The following is a 23,628-nucleotide window of genomic DNA, read 5'->3' on the forward strand; positions in this document are numbered from 1 at the left end:
TACATATTCCTCGCCAAACCCATTGGCTCCAGGTCATCTATAAGTCTTTGCTAGGTAAAGCTCCGCCTTATCTCAGTTCACTGGTCACCATAGCAACACCCACCCGTAGCATGCGCTCCAGCAGGTATATTTTACTGGTCATCCCCAAAGCCAACACCTCCTTTGGCCGCCTTTTCTTCCAGTTCTCTACTGCCAATGAATAGGAACAAATTGCAAAAATCACTGAAGTTGGAGACTTACATCTCCCTCACTAACTTTAAGCATCAGCTGTCAGAGCAGCTTACCGATCTCTGCAGCTGTACACAGCACATCTGTAAATAGTCCATCCAACTACCTACCTCATCCCCATATATGTTTTTGTTTTTCTGCTCTTTTGCACACCAGTATTTCTACTTGCACATCCTCATCTGCACATCTATCACTCCAGTGTTAATTGCTAAATTGTAATTACTTCGCCACTATGGCCTATTTATTGCCTTACCTCCTTACTTCATTTGTACACACTGTATACAGATTTTCCTATTGTGTTATCGACTGGACGTTTGTTTATCCCATGTGTAACTCTGTGTTGTTGTTTTTGTCGCACTGCTTTGCTTTATCTTGGCCAGGTCGCAGTTGTAAACGAGAACTTGTTCTCAACTGGTCTACCTGAATAAATAAAGGTGAAATATGTATATATATATATATATATATATATATATATTTTTTTTTTATGAAAATGGATGGCCCTCCCTTCAACAATTTATGTAGTATTTTACCTAGATATTCCCTGAACGCTTAAAATTCGTCCTTTTAGCATGATATGACATTAGAGGAATTTTGAACGTTGTGGGTTTGCAGACCACTGTGGAAAAGAGTAGAGGTGGAAAGACCTGCTTTATAGCATTGCATTCCCTGATCTTTTTCACCTGTCCTTGTGTTTGTATCTACCCCCCTCCAGGTGATGCCCATCTTCCCCATTAATCCTTGTGCATTTATACCTGTGTTCTCTGTTTGTCTGTTGCCAGTTCGTCTTGTTTGTCAAGTCAACCAGCGTTTTTGTATCAGCTCCTGCTTTTCCCCAGTCTCTCTTTTCTCATCCTCCTGGTTTTGACCCTTACCTGTCCTGACCCTGAGCCTGCCTGCCGTCCTGTACCTTTTCCCCTGTTGCTGTAATAAACATTCTTTGCCCCTGTTGCTATAATAAACATTGTTACTTCGACACAGTCTGCATCTGGGTCTTACCTTTATGCGGATAGTTACAGCCCTTCACTGACAGGGAGGTAGGTTATTTAAAGAGTGCATGGTGGGTGGAGGCATTGACAGACCAATCTATGGATATAGCAGCCTGCAGCCTAATTGAATCTGTAAAACAGGCAGGCATGCCTCTTATTTCTTAAATAGGAAGAAATAGGCTCCAACACAAAGTCTTCTTGTTGTTAGTAAAGTCTAATTCAAATGAAGACGGTTGCCTACTCGAATTTGCCTACTTTCAGCAACATTAGCTGTCCGTTTCCGATTGATTGTGCTGTGGCTGCTGCATCAAGTTTTAGCAGCACAAAGTTACTTGAATCTGCCTTATTGAGAGTTCAATAACTCTGATAAATACATCATGGGTAAGAAAAATAATGTTTTTATCAAATCAATTATAGTAGTAGCAAAGTTGACCTTCTCATCTTTGCGCTCTTCCTTCTCAAACGGAACAGAACATAAAGTATAGGCTAGTCCACGTGCAATTTCTTTTAGACTAAGCCTGATTTTTTTTAAACTTTTGGATGAAGCCTTTCACTCCTCCTGAACTGCCACTGTAGGCCTACACAGCACAGCCATTGGATGGCAGCACACAAAAAGGTTTTTGATCAGCAAGAGCAGAGCAGCCCGGGGCTCCGGGTTGGAAAATCCATTGCAGTGTGTAATGCAATCATATTTACACCATCCCAGCGGCTATCTTAGAAATATATAACTTTGCTCTGTGCTTTGCTTCTCCGAGCATGCACTTCGTAGCCCATAGCCTAGGCTATGGATCATTTGACTTGAGACAACACTAAATAGCCTATAGGCGCATTTGATATTAAGCGCCCAGCGGAGAATCAGAGATGAGGGACGGCATCGGGCACATATCGATTTATAGCTTAATAAGCAATTCATTCTAAAACACTAAGAAATATTGACATTTTATCAATTACAAATTACATGACCTCCCCATGACTAGATTATTAAAATACTAAACCCTCCCCTTGACTGAAATTGAAAAAGCATGACCCTCCCCATTTTCCTCCATGTAACCATTCTGTAAATGTTGATCCCTAAGATGCAGGAAGATTTGACACAAGCAGAGAGTCTCTGCACTCTTACGGTCGATGCAAACGTTCGATTAAAGTAATGGCAGCAGTAAAAGAAAACAGTCCAGTCCAGTACCTGTGAGTTCTCCCAGCGTCCCTTGCTCCGCCAAGTGTTTTCTGTATAGTGTCTTCAACACCTTGGCACTACCAAACCTCTTGAAGCGACACTTTACATTGTTGTAGTACCACTCCAGGGACTGGGTCTTCAGAAGCCTGGCACAATGACAACAGAGAGGAGAGAGAAAGGAGGACTGATGAGATGTGGTGATATACAGTGCTTCGGAAAGTATTCACACCCCTTGATATTTTCCTGACGTTGTGTTACAGCCTGAATTTTAAATGGATTAAATTGAGATTTTTTTTCACTGGCCTACACACAATACACCATAATGTCAAAGTGGAATTATGTGTTTAGAATATTTTACAAATAAATAAAAAATGAAAAGATGAAATGTCTTGAGTCAATACATTTTCAACCTCTTTGTTATGGCAAGCCTAAATTAGTTCAGGAGTATAAATGTGCTTAACAAGTGTGCAATAAAAATGTTTAACATGATTTTTGAACGACTTCCTCATCTCTGTACACCACACAAACAATTATCTGTAAGGTCCATCAGTCGAGCAGTGAATTTTCAAACACAGATTCTATTCAGGGACTATTCCATTTGGTTGTAACTTTTAGGACTATTCCATTAGCTCCATTGTTCTGGGTAAGGGCTAAGGCATTCTGTGACCTCTATTGTAATAACTTTGTAGGGTGTGTATGGGCTTTGTGTGTGTGACCACATGTACTGTACCTCTGAGTCAAGGGGACCATGACACACACAATCACACACACACAGATCCCTTTTCCTCATCTCACTTTGTTGAACATCTGCCAACTTATTCTAGGTAGGAGATCTCTGATTGTAGACATATTTATTTCCCTTAAATCGATTGTCAATTTCCTCCCCAAAGGACACTGGGTTAGAGTTAACCCTAACCCAAACCCTATTTCCCTAACCCTAAACCTAACCCAAACCCTAAAGCTAACCTTAACACCTAACTCTAAACCTAATCCTAACCTTAATTGTAACCCTAACCCCTAAGCTTAAAATAGTCTTTGTCTTTGTGGGGACTTGAGAAATGTCCCCAACGAAGGAGAATTTCCCTTGTTTTACTATCCTTTTGAGGATTTCAGGTCCCGATGAGGATAGAAGAACAAGATCACACACACACACACACACACACACACACACACACACACACACACACACACACACACACACACACACACACACACACACACACACACACACACACACACACACACACACACACACACACTTAATTCTAGCTGCGTGTGTAGGTAAACAGTCCACAGGTCTAAATCCTACAGTGGAACAGCTGGGCAGAACAGGGCTGTCATTAGAAACAGCTGGTCCAGAGTTTACAGGCCTTCTGTCTCCTCCTGTACAATCTCAGTTAATGACCTGCCAATGACCTGCTCAAATCAAATTATTAGTAACATACACATGTTTAACAGATGTAGTGAAATGCTTGTGCTTCTAGCCCCGACAGTGCAGTAATATGTAACAAGTAATATCTAACAATATCTAACAATTCACAACATATACCCAATACACACAAATCTAGTAAAGGAATGGAATTAAGAATGCTAATTCCTGAACACTGTCAACCAATAACACACTGACTAATATACAAATAATGAGTATTTATTATTTATGAGGCAAGGTTCTTCAGTCAGTCAGCAGTTGGCAGTAGGTCGTCAGTCGACTCTATTGTCTCTTGAACACTCTCAGCCAAAAGCCTGCTTTTCTCTGTATACTCTCAGCCAGAGGTCTTCACGGATCCAGTTGTACCCGAATATCCGAGAGGGTCCGGATTCAGAATTCTAAATAATGTCAGGGGTCTGGGTCGGATCTGATATGATTGTCACGGATCTCGTTCTGTGTAATTTTAAATGACTTGTCCGGAAGGACCCATATAGATCAGAACCCGACTGCTGCGGTAGAGAGAGAGAGAGAGCGAGAGAGAATGGGTATAATTTATGCTGCTGCTCTTTGCTTTTCACGAGAGTGTGTAGCTTGTTGTTGTTGTTGGCCAATCATAAATCATCAAAGCGGCAATAGGCTGCAGTCATAGAGCATCCTTGTGGGGCAAAAGTTAGGAGATATCTAATCAATGGAAAATGGAATTAAAATGACCGAGTTAAAAGTTAAAGGAGAAGGATAGTCTACAACACAGGTGTCAAACTCATTCCACGGGGGGCCAAGTGTCTGCGGGTTTTCGCTCCTCCCTTATACTTGATTGATGAATTAACATCACTAATTAGTTAGGAACTCCCCACACCTGGTTGTCTAGGGCTTTATTGAAAGGAAAAACCAAAAACCTGCAGACACTAGGCCCTCCGTGGAATGAGTTTGACACCCCTGGTCTACAATGACCAAGAGCCAACAGACTGCTACTTAATATTCTGAATGGAGTTGTTATTTGTAACTATGAGAAAGTGCATGCATTGCAGCCTTTTCTGCTGCTTCCCTCGTTCAGATCATGGGTGGTTCCGAGAGGTTAATTAAAAAGACTAATATTGTTTTTTGTTTAATTATCTTCAACTTTACTCTGAGGGACGTAACTGCCAAATTGCGGGAGTTTCGATTGCTGTCCATGCTGCTGAATCTGCTTGTAGGCTGTTAATTTACCTGGCAGAGTCACAATTGGCCATATCAACGGCGATGGTAGGCTATAGATGTACATTTGTTAGCACTATAACGGTGAGAGGACAATTGCCCTTTTCTCTTTATATTGGATATTTTTACAGCTCCTGTGACAATGTTGGATGTGCGGTAAACACTCCATAGTCTATGTCGTCTTAATACAGTATTATATGCCCATGGGGCACACTTATGGTTCCTGTAGCCTAACTCTATTTAGACATACTGTAGCTTATTTAAAACAAGTAGCTTTTTTGTTTTATTAGAATTTGATTCGAATTATTCACTGTCTTTTTAGATCTTATCAATGGTGACTTATCTTGCATTTTGGCAATGTTTGGCCCATGGCTCATTATGCTTTTTATTGTTGGCCTACATAAGTGCGAATGCTATATTTAACAATATATTTCGACATTAAAGCCATGCAATTACTTAGAACAATGTGGACTGTTCAATATATTAAGAAAATATGGGATAGCGTTACATTTTGGCATTTTGTTTATGTAGGCTATTTAACAAACTAGGCTATAATGGACTAACATTTGAATTGGAGTTGGAGAAGCAACTACATATTTAGCCAGGGTAGGACCAGGACATCTGGTCACAATGCGGACACAGAGGACAGATAAGAAACACATGTTAGTACCATGTGTAGACGCATGTCTGAAAATGTGGGCACAATCAGAATGTGGACAAGATCAGAACACAGAACCCATGTTAGCGCCAGGTATAAACAAGGCCAGAGAGATGCTGGACAAGTCAAGCAGGGCAACAAGCATAGCCTACACAGTTCTTTTGCATCCTGCCTCGTTGAACAGACTCACTAAGGCATGAAAGCACCACCTGTAGTGCAGCTGCTAGTCTCTCATGACAGACAAAATCGACTTACTGGCCAGACAATGCAAGATTTAATTCTGGGTGCCAAAGTTATGCACCTGCATTAATTTGATTACTCTGTTGTCACAGATATTTTTCCTGTGCAGCAGGAAATTTAAATTGTAATGTATTTCAGATTTAAAAAGGCTTCTAAAGTTTGTAATTTCCACTTTAAAATGTCAAAGCATTTATCAACCACTATAAAAATGTCCATGAATTATAATCCACATAATAATTCACATTTCCTGTTGTTGAAGTAATATTTTCCTGCTGTGAGAAACTGGTCAAATTAAAGTAGTACTGTACATATGTAGAGGCATTGAGTTCTGGAGGAGCACCAACCCACTGCAGCCACAGTTGATGCATTAAATACAGTTGATCCACAGAGAATCAGAAGTGTTTGACATCTTCAGAGTGCAGTAGCCAATTGTGAGGATGAGATCCTCAACTCTTAAAGACAGAGACATTTACCCGATATTTACAGTACATTCAGAAGGTATTTACACCCCTTGACCTTTTCCACATTTTGTATTGTTACAGCCTGAATTTAAAATGGATTAAATTGAGATTGTTTTCATAGGCCTACACACAATACCCCATAATGTCAAGTAGAATCATGTTTTTAGAAATAAAAGGTTAAATGTCTTGTGTGAATAAGCATTCAACCCCTTTGTTGTTGCATTACTAAATATGTTCAGGAGTAAAAATGTGCTTAACTAGTCACATAATAAGTTGCATGGACCCACTCTGTGTCCAATAATAACTCATCTCTGTACCCCACACATACAATTACCTGTAAGGTCCCTCAGTCGAGCAGTGAATGTCAAACACAGATTCAACTACAAAGACCAGGCAGGTTTTCCAATGTCTCACAAAATAAGCAGACATTGAAAATCCCTTTGCGCATGGTGAATTTATTAATTACACTTTGGATGGTGTAATACAATACACCCAGTCACTACAAAGATACAGGCGTCCTTCCTAACTCAGTTGTTGGAGAGGAAGGAAATCGTTCAGGGATTTTACCATGAGGCCAATGGTGACTTTAAAACAGTTACAGAGTTTATTGGCTGTGATAGAAAACTGAGGATGGATCAACATCATTGTAGTTACTCCACAATACTAACCCAAATGACAGAGTGAAAAGAAAGAAGCCTGTATAGAATAAAAATATTCCAAAACATGCATCCTGTTTGCAACAAGGCACTAAAATAATACTGCAAAAAATGTGGCAAAGCAATTCCCTTTTTGTCTTGAATACAAAGTGTTATGTTTGGGGCAAATACAATACAACACATTACTGAGTACCACTCTCCGTATTTTCAAGCCTAGTCGTGGCTGCATCACGTTATGTATATGCTTGTAATCGTTACGAACTGGGGAGTTTTTCAGGATAAAAAAGAAACGGAATGGAGCTAAGCATAGGCAAAATCCTAGAGGAAAATCTGGTTCAGTCTGCTTTCCACCAGACACTGGGAGATTAATTCACCTTAATTCACCTTTCAATAACCAAATCTACACTTGAATTTCTTATCAAGATGACAATGAATGTTCCTGAGTTACAGTGTTTTCTTAAATCTACTTGAACATCTATGGCATGACCTGAAAATGGTTGTCTAGCAATGACTAACAACTAATTTGACAAAGCTTGAAGAATTTTGATAAGAATAATGGACAAATGTTGCACAATCCAGGTGTGGAAGCTTTTAGAGACTCGCTGCCAAAGGTGCTTCTGCAAAGTATTGATTCAGGGATGTGAATACTTATGTAAATTAGATATTTCTGTATTTTATTTTCAATCAATTTGCTAAAATTACAACAACAAAAAAATCACTTTGTTATTATGGGGTATGGTGTGTAGATGGGTAAAAAACAAATATTTAATCAATTTTGAATTCAGGCTGTAACACAACAAAATGTGGAATAAGTCAAGGGGTATGAATACTTTTCGAAGATATCTATGAGTGTCTGATACACAGTGTGAATACGGGCCTATATCATAAGCTATAATATTACAAAAGAGACCAACCATTGGCTTAGTATTTATAATATCTAGATGAGCTTGCCTTAAGATATTTACTGTATGCAAAGCAGCATGGGATCATGAATAATAAATTAGGATAATGAGTGCTTCAAACAACACAGAGGTTGTGGTCCCTGTGGACTGATGTGATTTAACCTAACCATTACTGGACAACCCAGGGTAAGTTCCAGTAACTGGTCAACATTAATATGCACATAATAGCTTACACATAAACAGTACTGCATGACCACAACATGTCTTGAACAGAACGAAAGATCAAATCAATGGGGAGAAGTGTGGCTTTATAACCTTTACCGAAGATCAGTGTTACCTAAAGCAAACAAACTGCTGGCTTCTAGGTAGAGAGACTTATAGGGTCATAACTATATGACCCTATTTTGCATTGCTCATAATATGTGTCTCTAGGCCTACACGGGTGATACACTTAGTAAATATGTGTCTCTAGGCTTACACTGGTGATACACGTAATAAATGTGTGTCTCTAGGCCTACACTGGTGATGAACTTAGTAAATGTGTGTCTCTAGGCCTACACGGGTGATAAACGTAGTAAATGTGTGTCTAGGCCTACACTGGTGATAAACGTAGTAAATGTGTGTCTCTAGGCCTACACGGGTGATAAACTTAGTAAATGTATGAGTGGTGGTTGCCGTGTTGAGGTGCGACAGTGTGTGTGCATGTACAGTACGTTTCATAGTGAATATAAACTAAGTTGACACAGGCGGTGTACAGGTGTGAGAGAGGAGACTGTGGAGATTACATGTGTTTATGACAGTGTGGCTACCTGACATCTCCAGTACTAAATACATGTTAGTCACTGAGGTCGAAGGCTCAACACAAGCTCACACAGCGGATGAAGACTGTCACTGTCATTCACCATTGGCAAATAGGCTACCTCCAAAATGCACACATGCATAGACACACCCACACACATAGACACACCCACACACATTGACACACCCACACACGTAGACACACCCACACACATTGACACACCCACACACGTAGACACACCCACACACATGGACAATTCTCTGACAGCCTTCTCTTCCATCTCCAATCCATCATCCTACTACACCTCCTTCCATCCCTTCATCCCCGCTTATACCTGTACACAGAATCACACATTCCTCCATCCCCACTGACCTGCCCTTCTGACACACCGAGCAGACCCAGGCTTTGTCCTTCTTGCTGTAGGAGCGGCAGGTCTTGCAGACGTTGTACTTGCAGTCCAGACACGGGCGCTTGGGGTTGACCAGGAAGGTGAAGGGAGAGCAGCAGCGGATGCAGCAGCGCTCGTTGAAGCGATGCTGCCGGGAGAGCAGGGAGCAGCGACTACTCTCCTCGTCCAGCTCTTGCTTCAGCTCACTGAGGGAGGATGATGGAGAGGGGGGATTAGGGAGAAGAGAGGATGAAGTGGAGAGAGGATGAGTGCGAGGGGGAGGGTGATTTCCACCAACTGAAGTTATCTATTAGGATTATTTTTTTAATAATAGTGTAAAATTATCAGCTGTACATGAAGACTTGTGTAAGGGCCAAATTGTAGAGGAGGAACTTCTTGATGCAATTAAAGCCTTTATTCCAGGGAAAACTCCAGGGCTGGGTGGCATACCAGTTGAAGTATATTAAACCTTTTATACTACATTTACATTTAAGTCATTTAGCAGACGCTCTTATCCAGAGCGACTTACAAATTGGAAAGTGCATACATATTCATTCTGGTCCCCCCGTGGGAATTGAACCCTGGTCCCCCCGTGGGAATTGAACCCAAGCGCCATGCTCTACCAACTGAGCCACACGGGACTGTACTACTACTATACTCAATGATACATTATTAGCATGTTTAAATCACTCCTATAAAAATGGTCAACTATCAGGTACTCAGCAAGAAGGTCTGATTTCACAATGACTGAAAAATACACCAGGTAGTAAGTATAAAGATGCAGTCTATCTAAAACACTGGAGGCACATTACACTTCAGTGCTGTGACGCAAACATCCTAGCAAAGGTGTTGTTGGATATTAGTCATCCTGATTAGACATGTTTTTTACATGAACGATACATTGGAGATAAATAAGACAAGTACTTCAAACAATAGAACACTATAAAAAAATCTAGGAAACCAGACCTGCTATTCATGGAAGATTTTGGAAAGGTATGATAAAGTCATTTTGATAAAGTATGACTAGAATTGATATATACAGTAAATGCTTGGACTATTTTAATTTTGGTGAATGTCACGGTTTTCTTCCTGAGATGAAGGAGAGGACCAAAACGCAGGGCGGCTAGTGTTCAACATAATTTAATAAAGAATATGTGAACACTACAAACAACAAAACAATAAATGTGGAAACCGACAACAGTCCTATCTGGTGCAGAACACAAAGACAGAAGACAGAAAACAATCACCCACAAAATCCCAACACAAAACAAGCCTCCTATATATGATTCTCAATCAGGGACAACGATTGACAGCTGCCTCTGATTGAGAACCATATTAGGCTGGGCACAGAAACAGACAAACTAGACACACAACATAGAATTCCCACCCAGCTCACGTCCTGACCAACACTAAACAAGCAAAACACATAAGAACTCTGGTCAGGAAGTTACAGTGAATCTCTTATTCAATAGGTTAAAGTTGTGTATAGAACAGGTGTAAAATAGTAAATAATGGCTACTTCTCAGAAAGTATTAAACTGTCAAAAGGAGTAAAACAAGGTTGTACACTGTCTGCATATCTATTTATTGTGACCATCAAAATGTTAGCTATTAAAATCCAATCCAACAATAACATAGAGGGGCTAGAAATCCAGAGCTTAAAAACAAAGGTGTCATTTTATGCTGACGACTTAATTAAGTTTCCTCTTAAATCTGCAATCTGGATCCTTGCACAGCCTCAAAGATGATTTAGATCATGTTTCTAACCTCTCTAGATTACAACCCAACTATGATAAGTATACCATATTACATATTAAGTTGCAAAAAAAATATAACACGTAAATTACTGTGTAGTTTACCAATAAAATGGTCTGATGATGAAGTGGACATATGTAACGGATGTGAAATGGCTAGCTAGTTAGCGGTGGTGCGCGCTAATAGCCTTTCAATCGGTGACGTCACTTGCTCTGAGACCTTGAAGTAGTGGTTCCCCTTGCTCTGCAAGAGCCGCGGCCTTTGTGGAGCGATGGGTAACGACGCTTCGTGGGTGACTGTTGTTGTTGTGTGCAGAGGGTCCCTGGTTCGTGCGAGGGGATGCCATAAAAAGTAAAACTGTTACATTGATGCTGTTGACCTGGATTACTGGTTGCTGTGGAAAAGGAGGGGGGTGAATGTAACGGATGTGAAATGGCTAGCTAGTTAGCGGTGGTGTGCGCTAATAGCCTTTCAATCGGTGACGTCACTTGCTCTGAGACCTTGAAGTAGTGGTTCCCCTTGCTCTGCAAGAGCCGCGTCTTTTGTGGAGCAATGGATAACAATGCTTCGTGGGTGACTGTTGTTGATGTGTGCAAAGGGTCCCTGGTTCGCGCCCGGGTCGGGGCGAGGGGACGGACTAAAGTTAAACTGTTACACATACACGATATTCATATCCCTGAAGAAATAAAGGAACTACCTTACTCTGCTTATCTTAATCGGTGCACGGTCAAAATGGAAGTAAGCATATGCCGAAAAAAACACATGGTTTTCTGAGCAATCTTTTTAATTATTAGGACAAGTAAAAACCTTAATTGGTGTTCCAGAGGTGTACTTGATCTGTGCATGTGCATCACCAGCCAAGTGAGCCTCCCTCTTTAGTGTGTGTGAAGTGTGTCCGGAACAACTGAATTTATGCATCTTAGAAGTAGTTTTCACATACAAACTTTATAAGTCCAAAGTCAGAATCAAATATGCTTCCCAAAAATAACGTTCTCTGTGGTAGAACGTATATTTTGATTGGCGATTTGATTTTCTGCCATCAGGTAGCCTGATTTCAGATGTGTCCACGTAAACAGAATTATTAGGGAATCACTCTACTTGCAAAGCATGTAAACATTTTAATTGAACTATTATATTAATCAGACTATCCGTGCATGTAACCATAATCATTGATGAGGGACTAGTATGATGAACTGATAACAGCCTTAAAAATGTTGTAAAATCAAACCAAACTTTTTTTGTCACATGCGCCGAATACAAACTTACCGTGAAATGCTTACATACAAGCCCTTAATCAACAATGCAGTTAAAAAAAGAGTTAAGAATATATTTACCAAATAAACTTAATTAAGTTAAAAATAATTTAAAATTAACACAAAAAAATAACTACGCTATATACAGGGGGTATTGGTACCGAGTCAATGTGCGGGGGAACAGGTTAGTCGAGATATTTTGTACATGTAGGTAGGGGTAAAGTGACTATTCATAGATAATAAACAGAGGGTAGCAGCAGTGTAAAAACAAATGGGGGGGGGGGGGGTGAATGTAAATAGTCCGGGTGGCCATATGATTCATTGTTCAGCAGTCTTATGGCTTGGGGTTAGAAGCTGTTAAGGAGCCTTCTGGTCCCAGATTTGGTGCTCCGGTACCACTTGCCGTGCGGTAGCAGAGAGAACAGTTTATGATTTGGGTGACTGGAGTCTCTGACAATTTTTTGGGCCTTCCTCTGACACTGCCTTGTATATAGGTCCTGGATGGCAGGAAGCTTGGCCGCAGTGATGTACTGGGCCGTACGTACTACCCTCTGTAGCGCCATACGGTCAGATGCTGAGCAGTTACCATACCAGAAGGTGATGCAACCGTTCAGGATACTCTTAATGGTACAGCTGTAGAACTTTTTGAGGATCTGGGGACCCACGCCAAATCTTTTCAGTCTCCTGAGGGGGAAAAGGTCTTGTCATGCCCTCTTCACGACTGTCTTGGTGTGTTTGGACCATGATAGTTTGTTGATGATGTGGACACCAAGGAACTTGAAACTCTCGACCAGCTCCACAACAGCCCCATCGATGTCAATGGGGGCCTGTTAGGCCCACCTTTTCCTGTAGTCCATGATCAGCTCCTTTCTCTTGCTCACATTGAGGGAGAGGTTGTTATCCTAGCACCACACTGACAGGTCTCTGACCTCCTCCCTATAGGCTGTCTCATTGTTGTTGGTAATCAAGCCTACTACTGTTGTCTTGTCAGCAAACGTAATGATGGTGTTGGAGTCATGTTTTGCCATGCAGTCGAGGGTGAACAAGGAGTACAGGAGGGGACTAAGCAAGCAACCCTGAGGGGCTCCAGTGTTGAGGATCAGCGTGGCAGACGTGTTGTTACCTATCCTTACCACCTGTGGAGGCCAGTCAAGAAGTTCAGGAACCAGTTGCAGAGGGAGGTGTTTAGTCCCAGGGTCTTTAGCTTAGTGATGAGCTTTGTGGCACTATGGTGTTAAACGCTGAGCTGTAGTCAATGAACAGTATTCTCGCATAGGTGTTCCTTTTGTCCAGGTGGGAAAGGGCAGTGTGGAGTGCGATGTGTGGAGTGTGGAGATTGCATCATCTGTGGATCTGTTGGGACGGTATGCGAATTGGAATGGGTCTAGGGTATCCGGGATGATGCTGTTGATGTGAGCCATGACCAGCCTTTCAATGTACTTCATGGCTACCGACGTGATTGCTACGGGGCAGTAAGCATTTAGGCAGGTTACCTTCGCTTCCTTGGGCACAGGGACTATGGTGGTCTGCTTGAAACATGTAGGTATTACAGATGCAATCAGGGACATGTTTAAAATGTCAGTGTAGACACCTGCCAGTTGGTCAGCACATGCCCGGAGCACACTTCCTGGTAATCCGTCTGGCCCCGCAGCCTTGTGTATGTTGACCTGTTTAAAGGTCTTGCTCACATCGACTACTGAGAGCGTTATCACACAGTCGTACGGAACAGCTGGTGCTCTCATGCATGCTTCAGTGTTGCTTGCCTCGAAGCGAGCATAGAAGTGGATTAGCTCATCTGGTAGGCTCGTGTCACTGGGCAGCTAGCGGTTGTGCTTCCCTTTGTAGTCTGTAATACTTTGCAAGCCCTGCCACATCTGACGAGCGTCGGAGCCGGTGTAGTATGATTCAATCTTAGCCCTGCATTGACGCTTTGCCTGTTTGATGGTTCGTCGCAGGGCATAGCGGAATTTCTTGTGAGCTTCAGGGTTAGAGTCCCACACATTAAAAGTGGCAGCTCTACCCTTTGCTTATAAGCAGGAATCAGGAGGAGAGAGTTTAGTCGGATTTACCAAATGGAGGATGAGGGAAAGCTTTGTACGCGTCTCTGTGTGTGGAGTACAGGTGATCTAAAATTTGTTTCCCTCTGGTTGCACATTTAACATGTTGATAGAGATTTGGTAGAACTAATTTAAGTTTCCCTGCATTAAAGTCTCCGGCCACTAGGAGCGCCGGCTTTGGGTGAGTTGTTTCCTGTTTGCTTATTTTCTTATACAGCTGACTGAGTGCAGTCTTAGTGCCAGCATCTGTTTGTGGTGGTAAATAAACAGCCACGAAAAGTATAGCTGAGAACTCTCTAGGCAAGTAGTGTGGCCTGCAATTTATCACAGTATACTCTACTTCAGGTGAGCAAAATCTAGAGACTTCCTTAGATTTTGTGCACCAGCTGTTGTTTACAAATATGCACAGAACCCCCCCCCCCCCCCCCTTGTCTTACCGGAGTGTGCTGTTCTATCCTGCCGGTGCAGCGTATATCCCGCTAGCTGAATATCCATGTCGTCATTCACCCACGATTCCGTGAAACATAGGATATTACAGTTTTTGATGTCCCGTTGGTAGGATATTCGTGATCGTACCTCATCTAGTTTATTGTCCAATGATTGCACGTTGGCGAGTAGTATTGCCGGTAACGGCAACTTTCCCACTCGCCTTCTGCGGGTCCGGACGAGGCATCCGGCTCTTCGTCCTCTGCGTCGCTTCCTTTTGCGAATAATTGGGATGTCTGCCCTGCGGGGTGTTTGGAGAATATCGTGTAAGTCCTGCTTGTTGTTGTTGTTGTTGTTGTTGAACATTTTTTTGTCTAATCCGATGTGAGGGATCGCTGTCCTGATATCCAGAAGCTCTTTTCTGCCGTAAGATACGGTTGCAGAAAAATTATGTACAAAATAATTTACAAATATCGCGAAAAAACCCACGTAATAGCACTATAGGTTAGGAGACCGTAAAAGGACGGCCATCTCCTTCGGTGCCACATCCTCTTCCCTCATGTGGTACCCTTCCTGCAGGCTCATCCTGACATGACCCTCCAGCATGACAATGCCACCAGCCATACTGCTCGTTCTGTGCGTGATTTCCTGCAAGACAGGAATGTCAGTGTTTTCCGCCATGGCCAGCGAAGAGCCCAGATCTCAATCCCACTGAGCACGCCTGGGACCTGTTGAATGGGAGGATGAGGGCTAGGGCCATTCCCCCCAGAAATGTCCGGGAACTTGCTGGTGCCTTGGTTGTGCAAGAGCGGGGTAACATCTCACAGCAAGAACTGGCAAATCTGGTGCAGTCCATGAGGAGGAGATGCACTGCAGTACTTAATGCAGCTGGTGGCCACACCAAATACTGACTGTTACTTTTGATTTTGACCCCCCTTTGTTCAGGGACACATTATTCCATTTCTGTTAGTCACATGTCTGTGAAACTTGTTCAGTTTATGTCTCAGTTGTTGAATTCTGTTATGTTCATACAAATAATTACACAAGTTTGCTGAAAATTAACGCAGTTGACAGTGAGAGGACATTTCTTTTTTTGCTGAGTTTATATAGTTTTTCCCTCTTAACTCGGATCTCTGAGACCACACTGAGTGTGATGTGTCTTCCAGTGCCTCTGGGCTCTCACTCATCCCTATATGATATTGTGTGATGCTCCTGCATGTCAAAGGAGAAATTGAAAAGCAGGATGCATAGAGCCAACAGCAAGCACTTGGGGACAGATGGGTAGAGAGAGAGAGAGAGAAAGCCTTAGCCCAGGTACACTAGCTGCATGAAATGAAAGTTTAGCCTCTTGATGCAATAACAACTGAAAAGGGTGGCGTGTGTGTGTGTGTGTGTGTGTGTGTGTGTGTGTGTGTGTGTGTGTGTGTGTGTGTGTGTGTGTGTGTGTGTGTGTGTGTGTGTGTGTGTGTGTGTGTGTGTGTGTGTGTGTGTGTGTGTGTGCAGTAAACAAATTATAGCTCTATGTCATTAAGCCATTGTGTCATTAATAGACAGTAACTAAAGTACCAGTCAAAGGTTTGGACACACCTACTCGTTCCATGGGTTTTCTTTATTTTTTACAATTTTAGAATAATGGAGGAGACATCAAAACTATGAAATAACACATATGGAATCATGTAGTAACCAAAGTAGCCACCATTTGCCTTGATGACAGCGCTTGGCATTCTCTCAACCAGCTTCATGAGGTAGTCACCTGGAATGCATTTCAATTAACAGGTGTGCCTTTTTAAAAGTTTTGGCCAATATTATTTCTTTCTTAATGCATTTGAGCCAATCAATTGTGTTGTGACAAGGTAGGGGTGGTATACAGAAGATAGCCCTATTTGGTAAAAGACCAAGTCCATATTATGGCAAGAACAGCTCAAAAAAGCAAAGAGAAACAACAAATTCTTATTTTCAATGACGGCTTAGGAACAGTGGGTTAACCTGCCTTGTTTAGGGGCAGAACGACAGATTTTTACCTTATCAGCTCGAGGATTCGGTCTTGCAACCTTTCGGTGACTAGTCCAACGCTCTAACCACCAGGCTACTTGCTACTTGCATGAAGGTCAGTCAATCAGGGAAATTTCAAGAACTTTGAAAGTTTCTTGAAGTGCAGTCGCAAAAACCATCAAGTGCTTTGTGAAACTGGCTCTCATGAGGACCGCCACAGGAAAAGAAGACCCAAAGTTATCTCTGCTGCAGAGGAAAAGTTCATTAGAGTTCACTGCAGCTCAGATTGTAGCCCTAATAAATGCTTCATTGAGTTCAAGTAACAGACACATCTCAACATCAACTGTTCAGAGGAGACTACATGAATCAGGCCTTCATGGTCGATTTACTGAAAAGAAACCACTTCTAAAGGACACCAATAAAAAGAAGAGACTTGCTTGGGCCAAGAAACAATGGACATTAGACTGGTGGAAATCTGTCCATTGGATCTGATGAGTCCAAATTTTAGATTTTTGGTTCCAACTGCTGTCTTTGTGAGACGCAGAGTAGGTGAACGGATGATCTCCGCATGTGTGGTTCCCACCGTGAAGCATGGAGAAGGAGGTGGGATGGAGTGGGACTGCTTTGCTGGTGACACTGTCTGTGATTTATTTAGAATTCAAGTCACACTTAACCAGCATGGCTACCACAGCATTTTGCAGCGATACGCCATCCCATCTGGTTTGTGCTTGTTTATTTTATTTTATTTCACCTTCATTTAACAGGTAGGCCAGTTGAGAACTAGTTTTCATTTACAGCTGCGACCTGGCCAAGATAAAGCAAAGCAGTGTGACAAAAACAACAATACAGAGTTACACATGGGAGAAACAAACATACAGTCAATAACACAATAGAAAAATGTATATACAGTGTGTGCAAATGTAGTAAGATTAGGGAGGTAAGGCAATAAATAGGCCATAGTGGTGAAATAATTACAATTTAGCATTAACACTGGAGTGATAGCTGTGCAGATGATGATATGCAAGTAGAGATACTGGGGTGCAAAAGAGCAAAAAAAATAACAATATGGGGATGAGGTAGTTGGGTGGGCTATTGACAGATGGCCTGTGTACAGGTGCATTGATCAGTAAGCTGCTCTGACAGCTGATGCTTAAAGTTAGTGAGGGATATATAACCAGCTTAGTGGGACTATCATTTGTTTTTCAACAGGACAATTACCCAAAACACACCTCCAGGTTGCATAAGGGCTATTTGACCAAGAAGGAGGGTGATGGAGTGCTGCATCAGATGACCTGGCTTCCACAATCATCAGACCTCAACCAAATTGAGATGGTTTGGGATGAGTTGGACCACAGAGTGAAGGAAAATCAGCCAACAAGTGCTCAGCATATGTGGGAACTCCTTCGAGACTGTTGGAAAAGCATTCCTCATGAATCTGGTCGTGAGAATGCCAGGTGTACACGTGTACAAAGCTGTCATTAAGGCAAAGGGTGGCTACTTTGAAGGTTTCTAAAATATAAAATACATTTTGAATTGTTTAACCCTTGTTTGGTTACTACATGATTCCATATGTGTTATTTCATAGTTTTGATGTCTTCACTATTATTCTACAATGTAGAAAATAGTAAAAATAAAGAAACACCCTTGAATGAGTAGGTGTGTCCAAACATTTGACCTGTACTGTATATCACCAGCATTTGATAAGAACAGGATCACAGGATCTGACGCTAACTAAACTATCCAGTGTCTTATCTCTGAAACGACCTCTAAATCAATGAGGAAATGAGGAATAATAATCAATATGGTGATGAATACAGCTGAAATTCAATCAAGCCACACTTCAGGAAACCAGCGTTATGCTGTGTTGAAACAGCCCAATCTCCCCAGCCTGGCTGTACAAATCCAGACATGAATGGAAAACAACAAGATTAGTTGATGGTAAGCGCCTGCCCTGTTCACTAGAATCAAACACAGCAGCAGCAGCGAAACTCACTTCCTAATCACTGGGGAAGTGAAGGGTAAAACGTCTGGTTGGAAGATAGAGCGGTGAAGAGCGCCAACAAGAGTATGCTGGATATGCGAAGGTTGTACAGCTGTGATATAAACTAAGTGAAGCCTTGGTCTTTACAAACTGGTCATCCTCTTGTCAGTTGCCACTATCTTGAGATCAGTCAAGGAGGAATGAAAAAAGGTTCAGCTTCAGCTAAGCCTAGTTAGAGTCTCCAAGGACTGAGCACACACTCCTTATGCGGTTTATAAATTCCAGGTTGTAGCGACAGCACATCTCTACTACTGTCAGTCAAGTGGATCAAGCCTCCATGGTAGCTACATCTCCATGAAGTTAATACGTACCGTGTCGCAATAGATCACGAGTGAATGCTGGCCAGACACCAAAGATTCAGGCCAAGAATTTGATTAGTTCAAAACAATCTAGGCCAAATCCCCCATATTTCAGTTACCACTGAATCAACAACAGCCTTGTGAACCAGCCTGGTTGCGTGATAGCTCACCATTTTAACACAGCTATCAGACTGGTTCTGCGAGGCTAGATCAACTCTGTGTCCATTAGGACAGAATAACTCACTGTGGTTTTCAGACGTGGTTTTCAACAGGGAATGAGATAAAATCGCACCCTGTACATAAGCATGCATTAGAGTGAGAGAGAAAATAATAGAGAGAGAAAGAGAGAGAGAGAGAAAAAAGAAAGAAAGAGAGAGAGAGAGAGAGAGAGAGAGAGAGAGAGAGAGAGACAGAGAGAAAGAGAGAGAGAGAGAGAGAGCACGAGAGAGAGAGAGAGAGAGAGAGAGAGAGAGAGAGAGAGAGAGAGAGAGAGAGAGAGAGAGAGAGAGAGAGTAAACTGTCCTGTCCTAAACTGTCCAGGAGCATAATCAGGAGATGGGACTGAAGTGATGACATTCTAATGTTATTTTACCCCTCTGAAGGCTCACTCAGCAGGGCTAAGGAAAGGTGAGAATGCTTCTCACTGCTCACTACCTCACCACGCATAACTCAGACCATGAATACATTAACAGATGCGCTTAATTCATTGTGATTCTGGGTATTCAGAACCAACCAAGGACACCTCTTAGTTTCATTCAGTTAGTATCCAATTATCACAAACAGCACACTGTGGTCTTGACGCTTGTATCTAAGGACCTTCAATAGCTGTCATTTGAATTCATACACCCCTACCTAATTGTGCAAATCTGAAAGGACTGGTAATGACTGGATGGGTATAAGCAATATAGTACTGTACAGTAATGACTCTATTTCCCCCTTGATAGGCCGTATTGATTATCCTTATCCAATCCTCTCAGATCTCCCCAGGTCCCTTGGGGGTTTGAGATTGGGTGTATACCAGTTTCCATGGTGATTTAGGCAGGAGGTGAGTCATAGTCAAACAGGAAAGGGCAGGCTCTTCCTGTCTCTTGTTTTGGAGACACAGTGGGCCAGAGGCAGGATGGGAAATCTCCTGTGATATCCAATGCCTGGCCTCCAGCCACCCAAGTCATAGACTGGTCTCTCTGCTACCGCACGGCAAACAACAAGTCTGGAACCAACAGGAGCCTAAAGAGCTTCTACCCCCAAGACATGAGACTGCTAAATAGTTAGTTAAATACTTAACCAATAGCTACCCGGACTATCTGCATTGACCCTTTTTGCACTAACTCTTTTGACTCATCACATATGCTGCTGTTACTGTTAATTATCTATCTTGTTTCCTAGTCACTTTATCCCTACCTACAGTATATGTACATACCCACAGTACCAGTCAAAAGTTTGGACATGCCTACTCATTCAAGGGTTTTTCTTAATTTTTACAATTTTCTACATTGTAGAATAAGAGTGAAGACATAAAAACTATGAAATAACACATATGGAATCATGTAGTAACCAAAAAAGTGTTAAACAAACCAAAAAATATGTTATATTAGAGATTCTTCAAAATCGACACCCTTTGCCTTGATGATAGATTTGCACTCTCTATTGTTCCATTTTTGTTCTCTCTGCGTTGTTGGGAAGGACCAGTAAATCAGCATTTCACTGTTAGTCTACACCTGTTGTTTACGAAGCATGTGACAAATACAGTATGATTTGATTTGACCTAGATGGAAATCTGTGATCCTCCATAACCCATAGCAAGTCCCAACAAGTTGACTACTGTAGAATAGTGAAAGCCTTCAATGGCACTACCCATGCTAAAACAGGCTTTGTGGCAAGTACGCCCTCCATCCAACTCTATGGTCCAAAGGTCCAAACTCACCTGAGGCGCTCGTCCTCTTTCTTCCGGAGCCTCATGTCCCGCTGCACCACTTGTAGAACGTGCTCTGCCTCATCGTCCGTCAGTCCCGACATGTCCAGCTTCCGCCTCATGGCTGACTCAGGTACCACTGTCAATCCAACACCCTGCCCCAATCTGTTGTCTCCACTGAGCTCAGGAGAGACTGTAAGGGGATGACAAACATTGGGAAAAGGTCAAAGGATGACGTTTCTCCTAGATTATGATATAAGGACAGGTTGGGTTGTTTCTTCTAATGGTTAAGGTTTGGATTTGAGAGGGTTAAGTTTGTCTTCAGTATGTGCCTAGACCAAGACAGCACAACAGAGAACTATGCTCAGTGTCGTCCCCTCCTTCAGCAAAGTCATTTTCAGTGAGCACACTCTTAGAAAAAGGGTTCTAGAAAGGGTTATTTGCGGAGGAATAGGGTTCTACCAAGAACTGTTTTCGTCTGAAGAACCCTTTTTGATAAACAACGGTTCATTGTAAGGCAAAGGGTTCTACCTAAACCTTTACAGTACTGACAATTTATATTTTTGCCATGATTTCTGTCTTTCAAATGAGTATTTTCTGTGATTTTATTGAGCAGAGAATAGGTGAATAGAAGGGAGTATGAGTGAACCAGCAGTGTCCCCATGGGGACAAACCGAATAACCATATATGGTTCTACTTTGCACCTTTTTTCAAAGAGTCACACACTTCTGTATCACTAACAACTAGCTACATCAAGATTAAACTAAAACAGATATACAGTTGAAGTGAATGTGAAATGTCAGAATAATAGTAGAGAGAATTATTTATTTCAGCTTTAATTTATTTCATCACATTCCCAGTGGGTCAGAAGTTTACATACACTCAATTAGTATTTGGTAGCATTGCCTTTAAATTATTTAACTTGGGTAAAACGTTTCGGGTAGCCTTCCACAAGCCTCCCATAATACGTTGGGGGAATTTTGGCCCAATCCTCCTGACAGAGCTGGTGTAACTGAGTCAGGTTTGTAGGCCTCCTTGCTCGCACACACCTTTTCAGTTCTGCCCGCACATTTTCTATAGGATTGAGGTCAGGGCTTTGTGATGTCCACTCCAATATCTTGACTTTGTTGTCCTTAAGCCATTTTGCCACAACTTTGGAAGTATGCTTTGGGTCATTGTCCATTTGGAAGACCCATTTGCAACCAAGCTTTAACTTCCTGACTGATGCCTTGAGATGTTGCTTCAATATATCCACATAATTTTGCCATCTATTTAATATGCCATCTATTTTGTGAAGCGCACCAGTCCCTCCTGCAGCAAAGTACCCCCACAACATGATGCTACCAACCCCCATGCTTCACGGTTGGGACGGTGCTCTTCAGCTTGCAAGCATCCCCCTTTTCCCTCCAGACATAACGATGGTCATTATGGCCAAACAGTTCTATTTTTGTTTCATCAGACCAGAGGAAATTTCTCCCAAAAGTACAATCTTTGTCCCCATGTGCAGATGCAGACCGTAGTCTGGCTTTTTTATGGCAGTTTTGGAGCAGTGGCTTCTTCCTTGCTGAGCGGCCTTTCAGGTTATGTCGATATAGGACTAGTTTTACTGTGGATATAGATACTTTTGTACTTCTTTCCTCCAGCATCTTCATAAGGTCCTTTGCTGTTATTCTGGGATTGATTTGCACTGTTCGCACCAAAGTACGTTCATCTCTAGGAGAGATGAGACGTCTCCTTCCTGAGCGGTATGACGGCTGCGTGGTCTCATGGTGTTTATAGTTGTGTACTATTGTTTGTACAGATGAACGTGGTACCTTCAGGCGTTTGGAAATTGCTCCCAAGGATGAACCAGAATTGTGGAGATCTAACATTTTTTCTGAGGTCTTGGCTGATTTCTTTTGATTTTCCCATGATGTCAAGCAAAGAGGCACTGATTTTGAAGGTAGGCCTTGAAATATATCCACAGGTACACCTCCAATTGACTCAAATGATGTCAATTTGCCTATCAGAAGCTTCTAAAGCCATGAAATCATTTTCTGGAATTTTCCAAGCTGTTTAAAGGCACATTCAACTTAGTGTATGTCAACTTCTGACACACTGGAATTGTGATACAGTGAATTATAAGTGAAATAATCTGTCTGTAAACAATTGTTGGAAAAATGACTTGTGTCATGCACAAAGCAGATGTCCTAACCGACTTGCCAAAACTATAGTTTGTTAACAAGAAATTTGTGGAGTGGTTGAAAAACAAGTTTTAATGACTCCAACCTAAGTGTATGTAAACTTCTGACTTCAACTGCAGAAATTAAACCTTTTTTACTTCATAGATCTAATGAAATGTTGTGTCTGGGTTGATTTCACAATATAGACCATGCACCAGGAAGGAATACATGTTGACTCTGCAGTCTTTCGTCAGTGTGGGAGCTTTCTGGTATGCAGGTCAGGCAGAAAGACCTTCCTATCCAATCCTTACATAGCATAATTTGTCTTCCTGCGTACAAGCAATGCAGCAAGAGAGCCATAAACATTCTGAAATGCACACTTCTTTACAAAATGTTATAAAAATGAACTCCTTTTACAGAAGACTGAATTGTAATTAGTGCCTTTTCAGTGTGATGAGATGCCTTTACTTGAGTGAAAGAATATAACCTAATCATCCATAAATTAAATATAACTGAAGGCTCTGACTCTGTCTTAAATCAAGATACCATTGTCTAGATTGGTTCCAAGTCCTTCATTTCCTCCAAGACAAAAGACAAATCATGGTTGGTATTTTGTG

The 23,628-nt window shown here is 41.9% G+C and overlaps 1 protein-coding gene across 3 annotated transcripts in view; it reads right to left on the bottom strand.

Moving 5' to 3' along the window:
- The window catches only part of LOC129814276 (rab effector MyRIP-like), a 50,146-nt gene that overhangs the window by 24,624 nt on the left and 1,894 nt on the right, over positions 1–23,628 (bottom strand). For all 3 annotated transcript variants that reach the window (XM_055867299.1, XM_055867301.1, XM_055867300.1), the window contains exons 2-4: positions 20,862–21,042; positions 9,100–9,321; positions 2,398–2,534 (exon numbers count right to left, since the gene is read on the bottom strand). In XM_055867299.1, coding sequence (XP_055723274.1) covers positions 2,398–2,534; positions 9,100–9,321; positions 20,862–21,042 — 540 coding nt within the window. The remainder of the gene's footprint in view (positions 1–2,397; positions 2,535–9,099; positions 9,322–20,861; positions 21,043–23,628) is intronic.

This window comes from Salvelinus fontinalis, chromosome 17, assembly GCF_029448725.1.
Source record: "Salvelinus fontinalis isolate EN_2023a chromosome 17, ASM2944872v1, whole genome shotgun sequence".
NCBI classification, from domain to species: domain Eukaryota; kingdom Metazoa; phylum Chordata; class Actinopteri; order Salmoniformes; family Salmonidae; genus Salvelinus; species Salvelinus fontinalis.